Source organism: Argentina silus (assembly GCF_951799395.1).
Source record: "Argentina silus genome assembly, chromosome: 19".
Taxonomy (NCBI): domain Eukaryota; kingdom Metazoa; phylum Chordata; class Actinopteri; order Argentiniformes; family Argentinidae; genus Argentina; species Argentina silus.
Window position 1 is genome coordinate 12,176,999 of NC_139673.1, and position 15,062 is coordinate 12,192,060.

The window sequence follows — 15,062 nt, forward strand, 5'->3', positions numbered from 1 at the left end:
GTTGATGGTGGTGTTATGTGTTATTGAGAATTTCAGTAGCCATCATGTTGTCACTGCCATGTTTTCAAGTAATGCAGTCAGAATTGCACTTCATTGTCCAACATGAGACTGCACAGGTACACTGCCCCAGACTGTTCTCGCCTAGCCTAGCCTGAATTCTAGTCGGATTTGAAGTCAAACAAGCTCATTATCTTCAAGTGGTTAAAGGTAGACATCACGCCCTTGAAAACAGCAACTTTTATCAAAGATATTGTAGTGAACACTGCCCTCCGACATAAGATGGCAGAGGGGCATGCGCCAATCGCATTCACCTTTACTGTGTATATTCTCTAGTCTGTTGCATCTTCGTTTTTGAAGGTCTCTGGCAGTGTCGCCCTGCTCGTTTTGCTATGACGTCATATCCCAGAGTCTACCTTTAAGGTATGAGTAAGTTGTCAGGGGAAGGCGTTAGCAAACAATAGCATTAGCAACAATAATTAGCAAATATTGTTGTCCATAGCACAATTTGAACCAGTGATGTGCCATTTGCAAGACAAGCTGTTAATGACTCCACCACTCCACCAGCCTCATATGGTGTTCTGCCTTCCATATTCACCTGCCAGTATAAATAAAAATGTCAACCAGGACAAGCAATTGGGAACATATAGCCTACTATCGTGTATAGGTTTACGATTTGAGTAGGAGACCAGTCGTTGGTGAAGGAGCCAAATGCGACTGTTGCTGGAATAAACGCCTCTGCTTAGTTTGACAATAAATGACTCACTTTGATAATCACAGGAGTGTGGTCCTCTGTGGCTCAGTTGGTAGAGTATGGTGCTAACAACGCTTAGGTTGTGGGTTTGATTCCTGCTGGGACCATATATACTGAAATGTATGCTCTCACTGCAATGTAAGTTGCTTTGGATAAAAGTGTCAGCTAAATGGCATATATTATTATATCACTTTTGTGAAGATATTTTAATGTACTTTTGGGAAAGCTTAGCTTCCCCTAGCCTATGGGACCAGCCACTGCAGTCTTTGTGTCACATTTGGTATTTGTAACATGTATATTCTACTGTAGTTGGCCCAGTGAGACTGTGAACCAATAATGACTTTATGATGATTCTCATAACTTGTGTGTTAATAGGAGTGATTTATTGCTCATTCCTTGTGTGTTTAAGAATTAACACATGTTGTCTTTGTAGTCAACAACAACACAATTTGTTATACCTTTATCGGAAACATTTTGATATAACATTTGATTACTGATCATTGTGAAATAAATAGCGTGCTGATTGATCTTGAGTAAGTATCTTGAGTTGATCTTTAAGTTAAATCTTGGCAAATAAAGATTTATATATATATCTTCACGCATTGATATTCATTCATTGATTATAAGAGTGCATGTATGATGTGATGCAAGTGCATATTATCTCATAAATGATACACACAGTAACAGTTAGGGATAATTCATGTTTACTTCGAGACTAATCTCACTGTAAGCAACTGGCTGTTGTGGTATCTGACAAACCCTTCACTACTACACTAGTTTCACTCAGGAATTGTGGAGGGGCCCATGGGGACCCCTCAGAGGGATCTTTTCATTTTCAGTCCTATTTTGGATTCCCTTTGATGGAACATTCAAACTACATTGATTGATTGGTCAATTATTCAAACCTATCTTTGTAGAGATACAATATTTACTATATACAATATTATATACTTACTATATACTATACTATATACAATACTTATTATATATATTTATATATACTGTATAAGGAAACCTAGTAACAGTCATTGATGTGATTGCAGTTAAACAAGAGGTGTTCATCATTTCTCGCGATCTCTTGCAGCGAGATTACAACGGGAGTAAATAGTCGCCATTATTTACTTGCATGAGGGAAGAATATGTAGCTAACCATAACTGGATACCTAAGATATTACAATTCTGCAAACTGTGAAACTAGTTTTATGTGAGGGTCTAGTCGCTATCAAATAGACGCCCCCCTTTGCATTGCTATAACTCGTACAAAAAGCAAGTAAAACAGAAGGAAACTTAAGCCACAGCACGTCGTTGGGCCTGACTCGAGAGACTCAGAAGCGTAGCTAGCTAGCTTATATGAGAGAGCCCGGAGTAAACACATTGAAGTCACTAGACGCTGATGTGTGCTGACTCCTTGGACAGATCTTGCCATTTCGGAAGGATCTGATAACTCTGGCTACTAAGTGGAAGAGAAGTTGAAGCGGTGTCTAAGATGATAATTGAAAACCTCGATGCCTTGAAAACGTGGCTCTCCAAAACCCTCGAACCCATGTAAGTGTAGCTAGCTTGCTAGTGTGGTATTATTAGCCAACTGGCTAGCTGGCAAGCTAACATCAGTAAGCAGCATGCACTGTCTGCAACCCTAACGACTGGCCAACAAGTAGCTAACTTCTCTTATATGATTCAAGGATGAGAGACCAAATGGTTTTCGTATTGTATTGCTGCATCACTGATATCACAACAACAATCACAACTCTTCTATGAAAGTAGGCGGCACGAACTAGCTACTGTACTGGCTTGCTAACCAAGTCTGATAAACTTCGTTTATGTTTTTGCTTTTCTCCAGTTGTGATGCAGACCCCTCTGCCCTCGCTAAATATGTCGTTGCCTTGGTGAAGAAAGACAAAAGTGAAAAGGAGCTGAAAGCTCTATGCATCGACCAGTTGGATGTATTTCTTCAGAAAGGTACCAGATACAGTAGCTCAGTTGTGACAAGAAATGGTGATGCCTGCATGATTGTTTCAAAACAGGTTCTTGTGACCTCACTGAGAGGGACCAACCAGTAAACTCACCCACTGTAGCTACCTATATAACATGTCAATTAAAACAATAATACATTCTTAGACTAGGATTAAAATGTATATCTTACTGGTATGGTATAGCATTGATTCTTATGGACACAGTCAGCGTCTGTCCCTACTGTCTAATTATTAGTATTTTGTTTGTTTACTTGTTCCAGAGACCCAGCTGTTTGTGGATAAACTCTTTGAAGCTGTGAACACCAAAAGCTACCTACCTCAGCTGGACCTGCCGCTAGCTTCTTCGGTGGTCAGAGCGGAGGTGCATCCGAGAACGGAGAAAGATGAGCAGAAGAAAGATGAGGTGACTGACTGAATAGCTTATTCACATCGGCTTTGCCCTCCTGTCTCTTGATGAAATCCATTATGAATAAGCACTTGAAGTACTCAAAGTAGTTCTAAATAAGAGATATATGGCTTTTTCAGATTGACAGTCAGTTTGATGTTGAAAATAAGATACACAATGGGTAGTTTTGGACCAGGGTAAAATGATTTGCTGCGGTTCTGGGTGTGTATTAAGCCGATCTATGTTTTGTTTTTTTCCAGCCAAGTAGGGAGGAGGACAGGGAGAAGAAGTTCTCCAGGAGAGTGAACCACAGCCCCCCACAGTCCAGCTCACGCTACAGCAGAGACGGCAGGTGAAAAACATAACATGCCCTTTCGTGTGTGTGTGTGTGTGTGTGTGTGTTACCTGACTCGTTGAGTGTGTACACTGCCTCTTTACATTCTCCATGTAGTACCACTTGACTGTCAACCACTTTCATTAGTGAGTATCTGTCCATCTGTCTCAGGAGAGCGGATGACCGCAAGAGAGACGACCGCCCAAGGAAGCGAGATTACGACCGCAACCCCCCGAGGCGAGACTCCTACAGGGACCGTTACAATAGGAGGAGAGGTCGCACCTACAGCCGCAGCCGAAGTCGCAGCTGGAGCAAAGACCGCGACCGTACTCGAGACAGGGAGAGGGACCGGGACAGAGACAGAGACCGCAGCAGGAGCAGGACACACAGCAGGACGCGCTCCAGGAGTAGAGGTGTGTGTGTGTATTGTGTGTGTGTGTGTGTGTGTATTTTGTGCCACAAGTCCCTTGAATAGGGGTGTCCTGACATTGAATCCCGGGGGGGGGGGCAATCATGACATGTGGTTCTTGTTACAGAAAGGGATGCTGCGAAGGCAAAGTACGACCAAGACCGTGCGGACAGGACAGAGGCCGGTGGCGAAGGCTACACGCCAGTGCCCTTGGTTGCCACGACGACCACTGCCCACTTCCCTGTGCCGACCCTGAGCAGCACCATTACCGTCATCGCCCCCTCTCACCATGGTAACAGCAGCACCACAGAGAGCTGGTCCGACTTCCAACCGGACCACCCGCTAGACCGCGTCCCCTTCACCCGGGGCCCACCCCCTCAGCAAAGGAAACGTTGCCGTGACTACGATGGTAAGGGCTCAAACCGGCTCACACTACAATGCTGGCTTTACACCTGTATACTACTATTCCAAAATAGAGACAGTTGCACATTTTGCATGATTAATTGTTTTGATTGGAATGAGCAGAGTGATTCAAATAAAGACTTTTTGTACTGTTTATACGGTTTGACTCTACTTAACAGGGAATGGTTTCTGCATGTTGGAAGACATATGTGCCTCTTCCACCACCACAGTGTGTTACTATTCTGTGTGTGTCTGTGTTTCCAGAGAAGGGTTTCTGCATGCGTGGAGACATGTGCCCGTTCGACCATGGCAGCGACCCCGTCGTGGTGGAGGACGTCAACCTTCCCAGCATGCTCCCTTTCCAGCCCCCGCCGCCCATCCCCGGGGTGGACCCCCAGGGCCCCCCCCCTGGTCCCCCGCCCCCCCTCATGACGCCCCCCCCGGTCAACCTGAGGCCACCGGTGCCCCCGCCTGGCACCCTGCCACCCAGCCTCCCACCCGTTGCAGGTATGAGTTTGAGGATTATACCTTCTTATCTGCTCATAAATGAAATTTAAGAAATGCTCTCACTTTCTCAGGCTCTCTCTCTCTGTATTTTACCTCTCTTTCTCACATTACATATTGAATCTTGTTTTTACCCACGCCCCCCCTCCTCTCCTACAGTGACTTTTGTTTTCCCCATACCTCCCCTAGGTCCCCCTCCTCCCCTGCCCCCCCTGCAGGCCTCGGGCATGGACGCGCCCCCCAGTTCCATCACCAGCTCTGTCCCCACCATCGTCACCTCCGGGATACGGCCCTCCATCCCCCAGGTCCCGCCACCGCTCTTCCCCACCGGTAAGCCCCAGACAGAGCTCTGTGTCTGTGTATGGTCATTACGTTCATGCTCTTCACCCTTGGTGGCATACTCCTTGGTGAACTACTGTTGACTCTCTCCCTGTCTTTCCCAGACTCTTATGAGACGGACGTTTACAACCCAGAGGCTCCCAGCATGACCAGCACTTCCAGACCTGTGTACCGACACAGGGTCAACGTGCAAAGACCCAACCTGATTGGCCTGACAATGGGGGAGGTGGACCTACCACACAGAGGTATGGCACGCTCATTTGCATATTGCTGTCAATGTGTTCCTTCCAAGTCAGCTCTGTCATGATTCAAGGCAGTATTTAATCATAAGTGTGTGTTTTGACTCCTCAGATAAGTCCAACAGCAACAACATGCGGATCGTTCTGGAATCCGACTCCAGGAAGAGGTCGGCAGTGTCTCACGACGGAGGGATGCCCCTGAAGAAACCCTGGTTCGACAAGTAAGGCCTAAAACCAACGTGGAGACTCTCTATTGAAGATGCTTTTTAGTTTAGGATTAACCTAGGTGCAGGATACCTGCCCATTTTGTTATGGAATTACTCTATAAGTTCCATCTATCCTCTTCCCCCAGACCCAGCTTCAACAAGCCCAACCACCAGGGATACCACCAGAAGAGGGCGCTGGTCCCCTATGGTTCTCCCAATGCAAAGCTGGCTGTGCGGCAGATCCCTCCAGAGCTCAACAACATCAGCAAGCTCAACGAGCACTTCAGCAAGTTCGGGACTATCGTCAACCTGCAGGTCAGGAAGCCTCATAGGCTGTCTGCTATACAGGCTGCACTGGGATTTACTAGTCTGGTTACAGCCTTTTACCTCCACATCGTTATCATGATCTTGAATGATGTTACAGCATGAGGTGTTGTTTCCATAGATGTATGAAGATGACATACCTCGGTGGTGATGATGTGTAGGTCTATTACGTTGGAATTGTATTTTCCAAAGAGGAGATGGCGGCATGTATCTGCGATCTCCATCTCTGACCCGCCTCCTCCTCCTGTGGGTGTGTCTCTGTAGGTGGCCTATCAGAATGATCCGGAGGGAGCTCTGATCCAGTTTGCAACCAACGAGGAGGCGAGGCGTGCCATGCAGAGCACCGAGGCCGTGCTCAACAACCGCTTTATCAGAGTGCACTGGCACCACGAGGACGGGCCGGGCCAGAACCAGAACCAGGGGCAGAACCAGGGGCAGAACCAGGGACAGGGACAGAACCATGGGCAACCCCATCCACACCAATACCCACAGCCACTCATGGTAAGTACAAGTGTGCCTCTCCTGTTTTTGTGGGGGGGTTTTCAGTGTAGATTATTTCAAGCAGACTCCTTTTTGGCTTTGTCACAGTCGCACTTCCCCTTTTCTAGTATCACAGCCAGTACCGAGACTTTGTGGTTGTCAAAAGTGGTTTGACAAAAAAGTTTGTTGTTGGCAAAAGTGGTTGTCATTGTCATTTTAATGAGCAGCTGTTAGTAATCTTAGGTTATGTTGTTATCGCTATTGACCTTCGTATTGGCGATAGAAGTCGTTGTTGTTGATCACCTCTAACTGGTTGTGGTTGTCCCGGTGATGTCCGACAGAGCCAGCACCTCTCTGCCACCACCCTCAAACAGTCTGTGAAGGACCGCCTCGGCCCTCTGCCTGCTGGGAACTCCGAACCCTCACAAGACTCCAGTGTAGCCTCTCAGGTGTGTGTGTCCGTCTGTCTGGAGGATGCACAGTTTCTTTTTTGATGGAAGATTGCCTTGTCTTTGTCAGATAGAGAAAAAAAAAAAAAAAAGACATCAAAGAGGAGTAAATAATTGTTGTTTATTTTCTGTGCAGAGTGCAGCCAAGACCTCGGTGAAGGAGCGACTGGGATTCTCACCCAAACCAGGAGTCACAGGGGCAAAGGTGAGGGTCTTCAGCTGGTTTTCTCTTCCTCTTTCATAAATATATAGACTAGACCCGGAACTTCTCTCTGAATTCAAAGACCCTCTCCTCTCTTCAGGTTTTCTCCACCTCTACAGGTCTGACGAAGACTGTGTACAACCTGGCTGCTCTGAAAGCGGCCCAGAAGACTGTCCCGTTTGGGGGCGTGGCCACTGCCGAAGACGCACTGAAGAAGAAACATGTGAGGATGGGGAGGGAGGGGAGGAAACGAGGGTGGAAGAAAGGAGGAGCAGCGGGAGGGAGGGAATGGAAGAGAAAAATAAATGGTCATCTGTTATCTCTCTCTTTTGATCATGAGCGAAGCAGGAACCTCCGAGTCTGTGTGGTGGTACAAAGCGCTTGAACACTTCCCATGATTCCTTTCACAGGAAGCCCTACGGCTCCAACAGGATGTGAGGAAGAAGAAACAGGAAATCTTGGAGAAGCACATCGAGGCACAGAAGGTGAGCTCCTTGAGACAAGTGTGCCAGGGGGTGGGGGGGTGAGAGGCTTCCTGGAAAACACACTCAGTTGGCTGGGGGGAAACAAGTAGCTGACAGTGCAGTAGCAGTGGTCTAACAAAGACTCTTTGGAGAATGGTAGAACACTCAACATCGTCATGCCTAGGAAGTGAAGTCTATAACTTTAATGGTCTAGCCTCAAATCTTTAGATTGTTGCTTTTTAATACAGCGTTGTAATGTATGTGTAGTAGCTGCTGTATGCATCGTCATGTGTTAATCATGTTCTATGCCCCCAACCCCAGCTGCTGATCTCCAAGCTGGAGAAGAACAAGACCATGAAGGTAGAAGGCAAGGCTCGGATCATGGAGGCACTGAGCACGCTCAGCAAGAGCATCACCAAACTGCAGGAGGAGATCAAGGGCATCTCCAGCAACAACCCTCTCAGAGCTGCCAAGAGCAAGGCCCAGGTACAGTACAGTACGCACACACGTTCGCCATGGATACAGAGTGTGTACTAACTAGTGTACACTCTGTATGGAGCTGTTGAGCAGTGTTGAGCCCTACAGTATGTAATGTGTTGGTTCTTCTGCACTGCAGGCCCAGAAAGAGTTACTGGACACAGAGCTGGACCTGTATCAGAAGATGCAGTCAGGAGAAGACACTGCTCAGCTGAAGATCAAATACACGCAGCTGCAGCTAGAGGTATGCACTCAATAGATAGTTGTCCATGGTCCAGAATGTCTTGTTGGCAAGTGTTTAGTGTAAAGCCTCTGTATACCACTGGGTGGCACTCACGCTCTTGTCATACTTCATTGGTTCCTCATCCTATCACATGGCTGTAGTACATTTGGCAGCTTGTTTTTGGATGGCTGAGGAGCCTGGATGTATTTATTTAAAAGGTGTCATTTTACTGTTAGTGAAAGAGTTTGAGTAAAGCCTTTCCACCATAACGTAACATTTTCTGCTCATATTCTATTGAGTGACAAATGTTTGACCCTGTCTGCTGAGTGATCCTCTGTATCCCCCCCCCCCCCCCCCCAGGCAGCTAAGAGGGGTATCCTGGCCCCAGGGCGGGGGAGAGGGGGCCATGTGCGGGGTCGGGGGGCCCTCCGGAGCAGGGGTCGAGGGATGCGGGGTCGTGGCAGAGGGGCGCAACTACACGCTTCGGTGGACCATCGACCACGGGCTCTAGAGATCTTTGGCTTCACAGACGCTGACCGCGTCGATCTGCTACCACACTTTGCTGTAAGACATTTTCTTGCAGCTAGTTTCTTGCAGGAAATGTTTCCGTTAAATTCCTGTAAACCAAGGGTTCATTGTCTTGTAAGTGCAGTGATACCAGCCTATTTGTGTGAATGGTTAAAGGAAGGAAGAAACTGTGCTTTGCGTTCTGTTTGTCTTGTTGTCAAAGTTTATTTGCTTAAGTTAGAGTTCAAGATATCACCTGTCTGTTCCCCTTTTTAAAGCAATTTGGTGAGATTGAAGACTGCCATATTGACGAACACTCCCTGAGCGCAGTCATCACCTACAGGTCCAGGCCAGAAGCAGAGCAGGTAGGACACACACTCACTTTGTTTCCCCTCATCACTCCCATTCCTTCTTTCTCTTAACCTCACACCTCCTATTCTCTCTGCTGTCCTCAATCTCATCCTCTCCACCTTTCTCTACTCTCAATCGTCTACCTCCTTCCTTCTTGGCTCCCTCTCTCCCCCCTGTCTAACCTCTCTCTCCCTCCTAGGCGGCGGTCCACGGTCTGAGGTTGAACAACCAGGAGCTCCGTCTGGCCTGGCACAAGCCTGCCATCTCCCTCGGCACTGCAGACACTGACGAGGCTGAACCAGAGGATGACGAGGTACACACACACACACACACACACACACACACACACTGATGAGGCCGAACCTGAGGATGACTGTTCGAGAGGGCCTTCATCTTTAGCTAAACAAGGCTCTTGCTTTAAAGGGGAATGGATTTGAAAGCATTGTAGCACTAAGGGCATCTGTCATTTATAGCTTACAATAGAGTCTCTAAGACTCTCCATTTAAACTGAGAGTCTGATGGCAACTGGAATGCAAGTGGGGCTGGGAGGTGGTTGCATCCAGTGATTTATTTTCCAACAGAGAATTGAATGCTCATGATGAATGGCATCAACAATTCAGCTTTCTTCTTCAGCTAACCGTGTCATTTTTTCCAGTGCGTGCAAATGAAGTTGTAAACAAGCGAGTGACTCAAGTGAAGCTACAGTGAAATGTTTAGGGAGGGTGGAGACTTGCTGACAACTTCCTGTCCCCACTTTTTACTTTCTTCGTCCCCAGAATCACAATAGAGAGATGAGATTCTGGGTTCCGAGATGAATCTTATTGCTATATCGCTTTCTGGACCCTCACCTGTTTGGTGTTTCAAGTGAATGGTTCTCTTAGCAGTGATGGAGTAACAGACCGTTGGTAGTTGGGATAGCGTTTTGAAGCTCACTTCATGTGCCCTTTCCAGTTCCAGGAGGAGTCGCTGATTGATGATGCGTTGCTCCAGGATGATGATGAAGAGGATGATGACAACGAGCCTCGTCCCTGGCGCAGATGAAGGTCGACCAACCAGTGAACCACCCCCCCCCCCCCTGTGTGCTACGCTGGCATGGAGGGGGAAATGCTACTGCAACTTTTGCTTTCCTGTTTTTGATTGGCTGTTTTTTTAATGACTAGGTGCATTTCACTATTGTTAGACCCTAACAGTTACTACATTTGTTTGGCCGAAAAAGTATACTGACAAAAATAGTACCTTGTGTGATTTTGATCCAGTGAAATGTAAATATAACAGAAGTGATTTGTCATGCTTTTTAACTAAAATATCAAATCAGTTCAGTAACCCCCTACAAGGGTACAGTTTATTTTTGCTTATATTTGGTTAAAATTTGACCAGATGTCTTTTGAAAAGATAGCTTTGACTGATCAAATTATGATACGATCATTATGTTCAATACTTTGTGGAATGTTTATGGTTCAGAGAAGACCACATAACAACCTGTGGAAGAGTTAGGCCTCTGCATAGTCGCTTTTGTGTAAATATTTTATGTCTGGATTTTAATGATTTGTATGACAGCTTTGCTTCACGATTCTTGGCTTTATTTTGAAATGTAAAAAAAATAAAGAATTGAAATGGTCTGAAAAAAAATCAGCTGCAAAAAAAAAGAAAAAAAAAAAGCGAAAAACATTGGGAAAGCGGCAATGACATCAGTGAAAAAAATGTTTTCCCTAAAAAAAGAACACTGCTAAAAAAAGCTGAAAAAATAAAGACCATTTCAAAAAATACCCCCCTTTCTCACCAAAAGAGCACTTTTCCATAAACCTTTCCATGAGCATACTTGGTGTGGCTCTGAATTGTATTGCTTGGTATGGTATGGCTCGGTATGGTATGTCAGTATCTCTTTCTGACCCACGGTAAGACAAATGGTTATACCCTTTCATCAGTGTGATGAGTGTAATGTGTGTGAACGTAAACTAGATCAAACAAACCCTTTCAGGGTTTGGAAACATCTTGTGGAAGTGTTTTAATTAACGTGAAAGCTCCTGTAGCTGGAGTCCTGATGCTATTTTGCATTATTTTAAACTAATTCTATTGTGCCATGTATTGTACAATGTACTATGTATATTGTGTATAGTGGCTCAACTTCCTTAATAGTCATGCAGCAGAATGATTCAAGATATACATATAAGTACTTGTATGAGTAATGATTGTTGCAGTGGTTTGAGTTTACTTACAAATGCATATGTAAAAAATGTGGACTTTTTTTATAGGAGTTGAAATAGCTTGAATGCACTATTGGGAATATTCTATTGGTTCCATTTGTACCTGCCAAACTCAATCAAGCATTTGACATACTGTAGGCCTATGTATTTGACCCAGGTCTGATAGATACATTCAATCCAAGTAGTGCTTGGAGGTAATTTTCCTTTTGCTTTGTTTTGTGATTGTTCTGTGTCTTATCTTCAGATGTCGGGTCAACACACAGCTGGACCTAACCTCCCTCCTGCAGCCAGGCACCAAGCATGCCCAACCAGCGTCTGATGGCAGCGGTCCAGCGGAGCACCCCTTCCCCAGACGGCCTCTTGGCTATCTACAACAAGGACGTCCATGGACATGTTGAGCCACATCCATCTCTTCTGGGTTTTACCAGTCACATGTTGATAATGCCATGATTTGTGAATTATGATGTGTTTATAATGTGATTATATATTTGTAAATCAAGTCTGTGATAAACATTGTTGAACTCTTGTGGACAGTTGTGCTGTGTTATCAATATAGCTGATTTGATGATGAGTTATCACGCTTAGACCTACTCACATTAATTATGATTTTACACAGAGCAGCCATAGCACAGGGAGGCGTTTTTTCTACTAGACGTACAGACAGCATTTATTCCTGGTGGTTATTACATTTTCAAATGAAGAGTGATATTTTCATTGATGTAGTTGCGCCACATTAGTACGAATGTTCTAAACAACACTACAGGACAGTTTAGCCCGCAATTCAACGTTTGTTATTGGTATGGGGGCTATATGTTGGATATTTATAAATGCAGTTCAAAACCTTGGGCAGGTCCTACCGAGATTTGAACTCGGATCGCTGGATTCAGAGTCCAGAGTGCTAACCATTACACCATAGAACCTGTTATGAAGGTTATTTATTTGTTCATCTTTTCGTAAAGAAAGAATCACGATCGAAACTGAAATTGCAAGTGGGAAATGTGTATAAAAATGTTGCGACGTGAATGAACCAATTATCCAAGAGTGCTCACTATACATATGTACTTACTTGACAAAACATACCTGGCCAGTACGGGGATCGAACCCGCGACCTTGGCGTTATTAGCACCACGCTCTAACCAACTGAGCTAACCGGCCATAAACAACTATGTGCCAGAAATGTCTAGTCCAACAAATCAAAAGTTATTTGTCACGTACATTGCATACATGAAATTACTAAATCATCAACCAACAAATAAAAACCTGTTGATAAGAGACGAAGGTGCCAGTCTGTCTCTACCTTTCGGTCCCTCCACCCCTCACCTGCAGTGAGGGATCGTTCTACCTCGCTCCGCTCTCAGCAGCCACTGTCACATTTCATTTGCATAAGAGAGGACAAATAACCCAATCAGAGAAGAGGCCAGCTGATGATGTCGCCCCGCTGCCACCCCCCAGCGCTTGTCGGCCCTGCTTGCATGGATAATTGTGAGATATGAGATTTGCTCATGCACCAACTTGCTGTTTATCACTTAGTTAGCCCTTCTCCTTTTCCCCTACTCTGCCTCCTGTGCTTCCTCTCTCCTCTATGCCTCCACCAAAGCTCCCTTCATCTCCCAGCATGGGCCCCTTAAATTAGTTGAGTTAGGCCTATTGTATGTGACTAGCATGTTGAGTTAGGCCTATTGTATGTAAGTAGCATGTTGAGTTAGGCCTATTGTATGTGACTAGCATGTTGAGTTAGGCCTATTGTATGTGAGTAGGATGTTGAGTTAGGCCTATTGTAGTAGCATGTTGTGTAGCATGATGTTGTAGCGTGTCCTCCTGGTCTGTGATATGATTAGCCTGTCTCCAGTGGCTCAGAGGAGTGAAGATGGCTCCCTCCTCAGTGTGAGCTCAGAGAAGACGAGACCCTGTCATCTGTTATACGTCCTAACGCTCTGGTGTGTGTCAACAAGATGAATGGACTGGAATTCTGTGATGAGAGAGAATTATGCTGATTGATTTTAGAAATATTAGATTGGGGAGAAAAAAATTATTCAAAAGAATAAGTTTGTGGAAAGGGGGGTGGGGTGTGGGGGTCTTATGTGTCTGGGTGTTCAGGGGGTATTTGTTGTCAATATATCTGATTGTTTGCTTTATTTGCAATCCTTAAGGATTCAAGAAGTCGGTCAAATGGATGAGCAACTGGGCCATGACACCACATCACAGACTTTCAATGTATTTATTCACATTCATTTAAATAGTATCGCCTACATTCCACAACACTGAGACATTTTTGCATGAATTAATCAATCTTGGCTGGTTGTTTTGTAAAACGAAAAAGTAAAAAAAAAAAAAAAAGAAGCTCTCTGTCTCTCATAGTCACAGGGAAGAGACCACTCTGCTTGTGATTTCCAGTATTTGAAAGGGAACACCACCCCTCACACACACACACACACACACACACACACACACACACACACACACACACACACACACACACACACACACACACACACTCCCACCCTCCTGCCAGTTCTGTGGAAAGCTGTTAATATTTCATGTGATCACGGGCCTTCATAAGCAAATTTTCGGTCCCCAGCAAGTTGAGCCAAAGCATGATTAATTTAGTGTTTATACCCCGACATCTTTTAACAACACGACCCCCTTCTGCCCCCCCTCTGCCCCCACTCCCCCACTTCCTCGCCCCCGGAGCAAGGCACAGTTTGAGACAAAACCAATGGCCTTAAATCATAATCAATGCTACAGCAAGAATCATTCGAGGTTGGGGACACATATTTCTATGTAACACTGGTGTATGTGAGGAATTAGTGTCGGTGAGAGAATTAGTTGTGTTTGTCAGGCCACCAGTCAAATGGTCAGGTTATGAGAAATCATTGTGATTGTTCTGCTCTGAGATACAATGACCCCTGTTTGTCTTTAGGTGGTCAGACCTCTCTACATCAATCTCTCTCTTCCTGCTCTGTGTGGATGTTGACAGGAAAGCTGCTGTGTTGGACTTTACTGGTCCCTGTAACGAGTCTTGCATGGCCTCCGCTGGACCACAAATCCCAGGTAACCCGGTGAGCGGGGAAAATTACATTCATAAATCACAACGTGACCGCCATGCCCTGGCCTCTGTCACCAGCACATCCCATAATTAATCTCTCTCTGTTGCCATGGAGCCACCCAAGATTCTACAGCCTCACCACATGCACAGTTTGGAGCTACTACACCTGCTGACATGTTGAAAAAGTCATGATATCCACAATAAAGTGCTAGTTATAAACATGTTTTGAATTTGTACATTTCTATGTAAAATGCTTCACAAACTATAATCTAAAGTACTCTGACTGGACACTGGAGGGTGCTATGTATAAATAAAGTCTTATCTGGCCCCCATCATGTCTCTGTGTACAGCAGTCCATCTACCAGGGGGAAGGGTTCTACTGTACCTTAATGCAGTTACGCTAATCTGATCACTGTGCTTTCTGACTTCATCAACCATAATCTTTTCTCTTTGTCCTGCTTCGATAAGCACTCTGACACCCCCTCAGAGCTTAGTGGGGACACGCGCGCGCACACACACACACACACACACACACACACACACACACACACACACACACACACACACACACACACACACACACACACACACACACACACACACACACACACACACACACACACACACACACACACACACACACACACACAGATCTAAGGGATTGATTGGTCCAGTGATTTGCTCTGGGTAATCCAATGCACTGTGACAAGTCGTAACTGGGGTTAAAGATGCCGATTTAATTATGTGTCAGAGGTCACATTAAGCTTGACCCTGTGACCCCTGACCCCTGCCA

At 45.5% G+C, this 15,062-nt stretch overlaps 1 protein-coding gene across 1 annotated transcript; it reads left to right on the forward strand.

Annotated features, from left to right (window-relative positions):
• Positions 1-1,861: 1,861 nt before the first annotated feature.
• rbm26 (RNA binding motif protein 26) lies at positions 1,862-11,665 on the forward strand. Its single transcript, XM_083691122.1, has 22 exons — positions 1,862-2,296; positions 2,592-2,710; positions 2,985-3,127; positions 3,370-3,461; positions 3,615-3,856; positions 3,980-4,261; positions 4,519-4,761; positions 4,948-5,088; positions 5,202-5,342; positions 5,449-5,557; positions 5,689-5,857; positions 6,131-6,367; positions 6,688-6,795; positions 6,932-7,000; positions 7,098-7,220; positions 7,408-7,482; positions 7,783-7,947; positions 8,078-8,182; positions 8,522-8,725; positions 8,947-9,033; positions 9,219-9,332; positions 9,971-11,665. The coding sequence occupies exons 1-22, from the start codon at positions 2,238-2,240 to the stop codon at positions 10,058-10,060; spliced, it is 3,117 nt and encodes a 1,038-aa protein (XP_083547248.1). The 5' UTR covers positions 1,862-2,237; the 3' UTR covers positions 10,061-11,665.
• Positions 11,666-15,062: the final 3,397 nt, after the last annotated feature.

What these genes read in the sequence shown, in the direction of transcription:
- rbm26 (XM_083691122.1), top strand. Translation starts at nt 2,238, where the DNA reads ATGATAATTGAAAACCTCGATGCCTTGAAAACGTGGCTCTCCAAAACC. An exon ending in ACGTTGCCGTGACTACGATG is followed by an intron (nt 4,262 to 4,518) that starts GTAAGGGCTCAA and finishes CTGTGTTTCCAG; the next exon opens with AGAAGGGTTTCTGCATGCGT. An exon ending in CAGGAGTCACAGGGGCAAAG is followed by an intron (nt 7,001 to 7,097) that starts GTGAGGGTCTTC and finishes TCCTCTCTTCAG; the next exon opens with GTTTTCTCCACCTCTACAGG.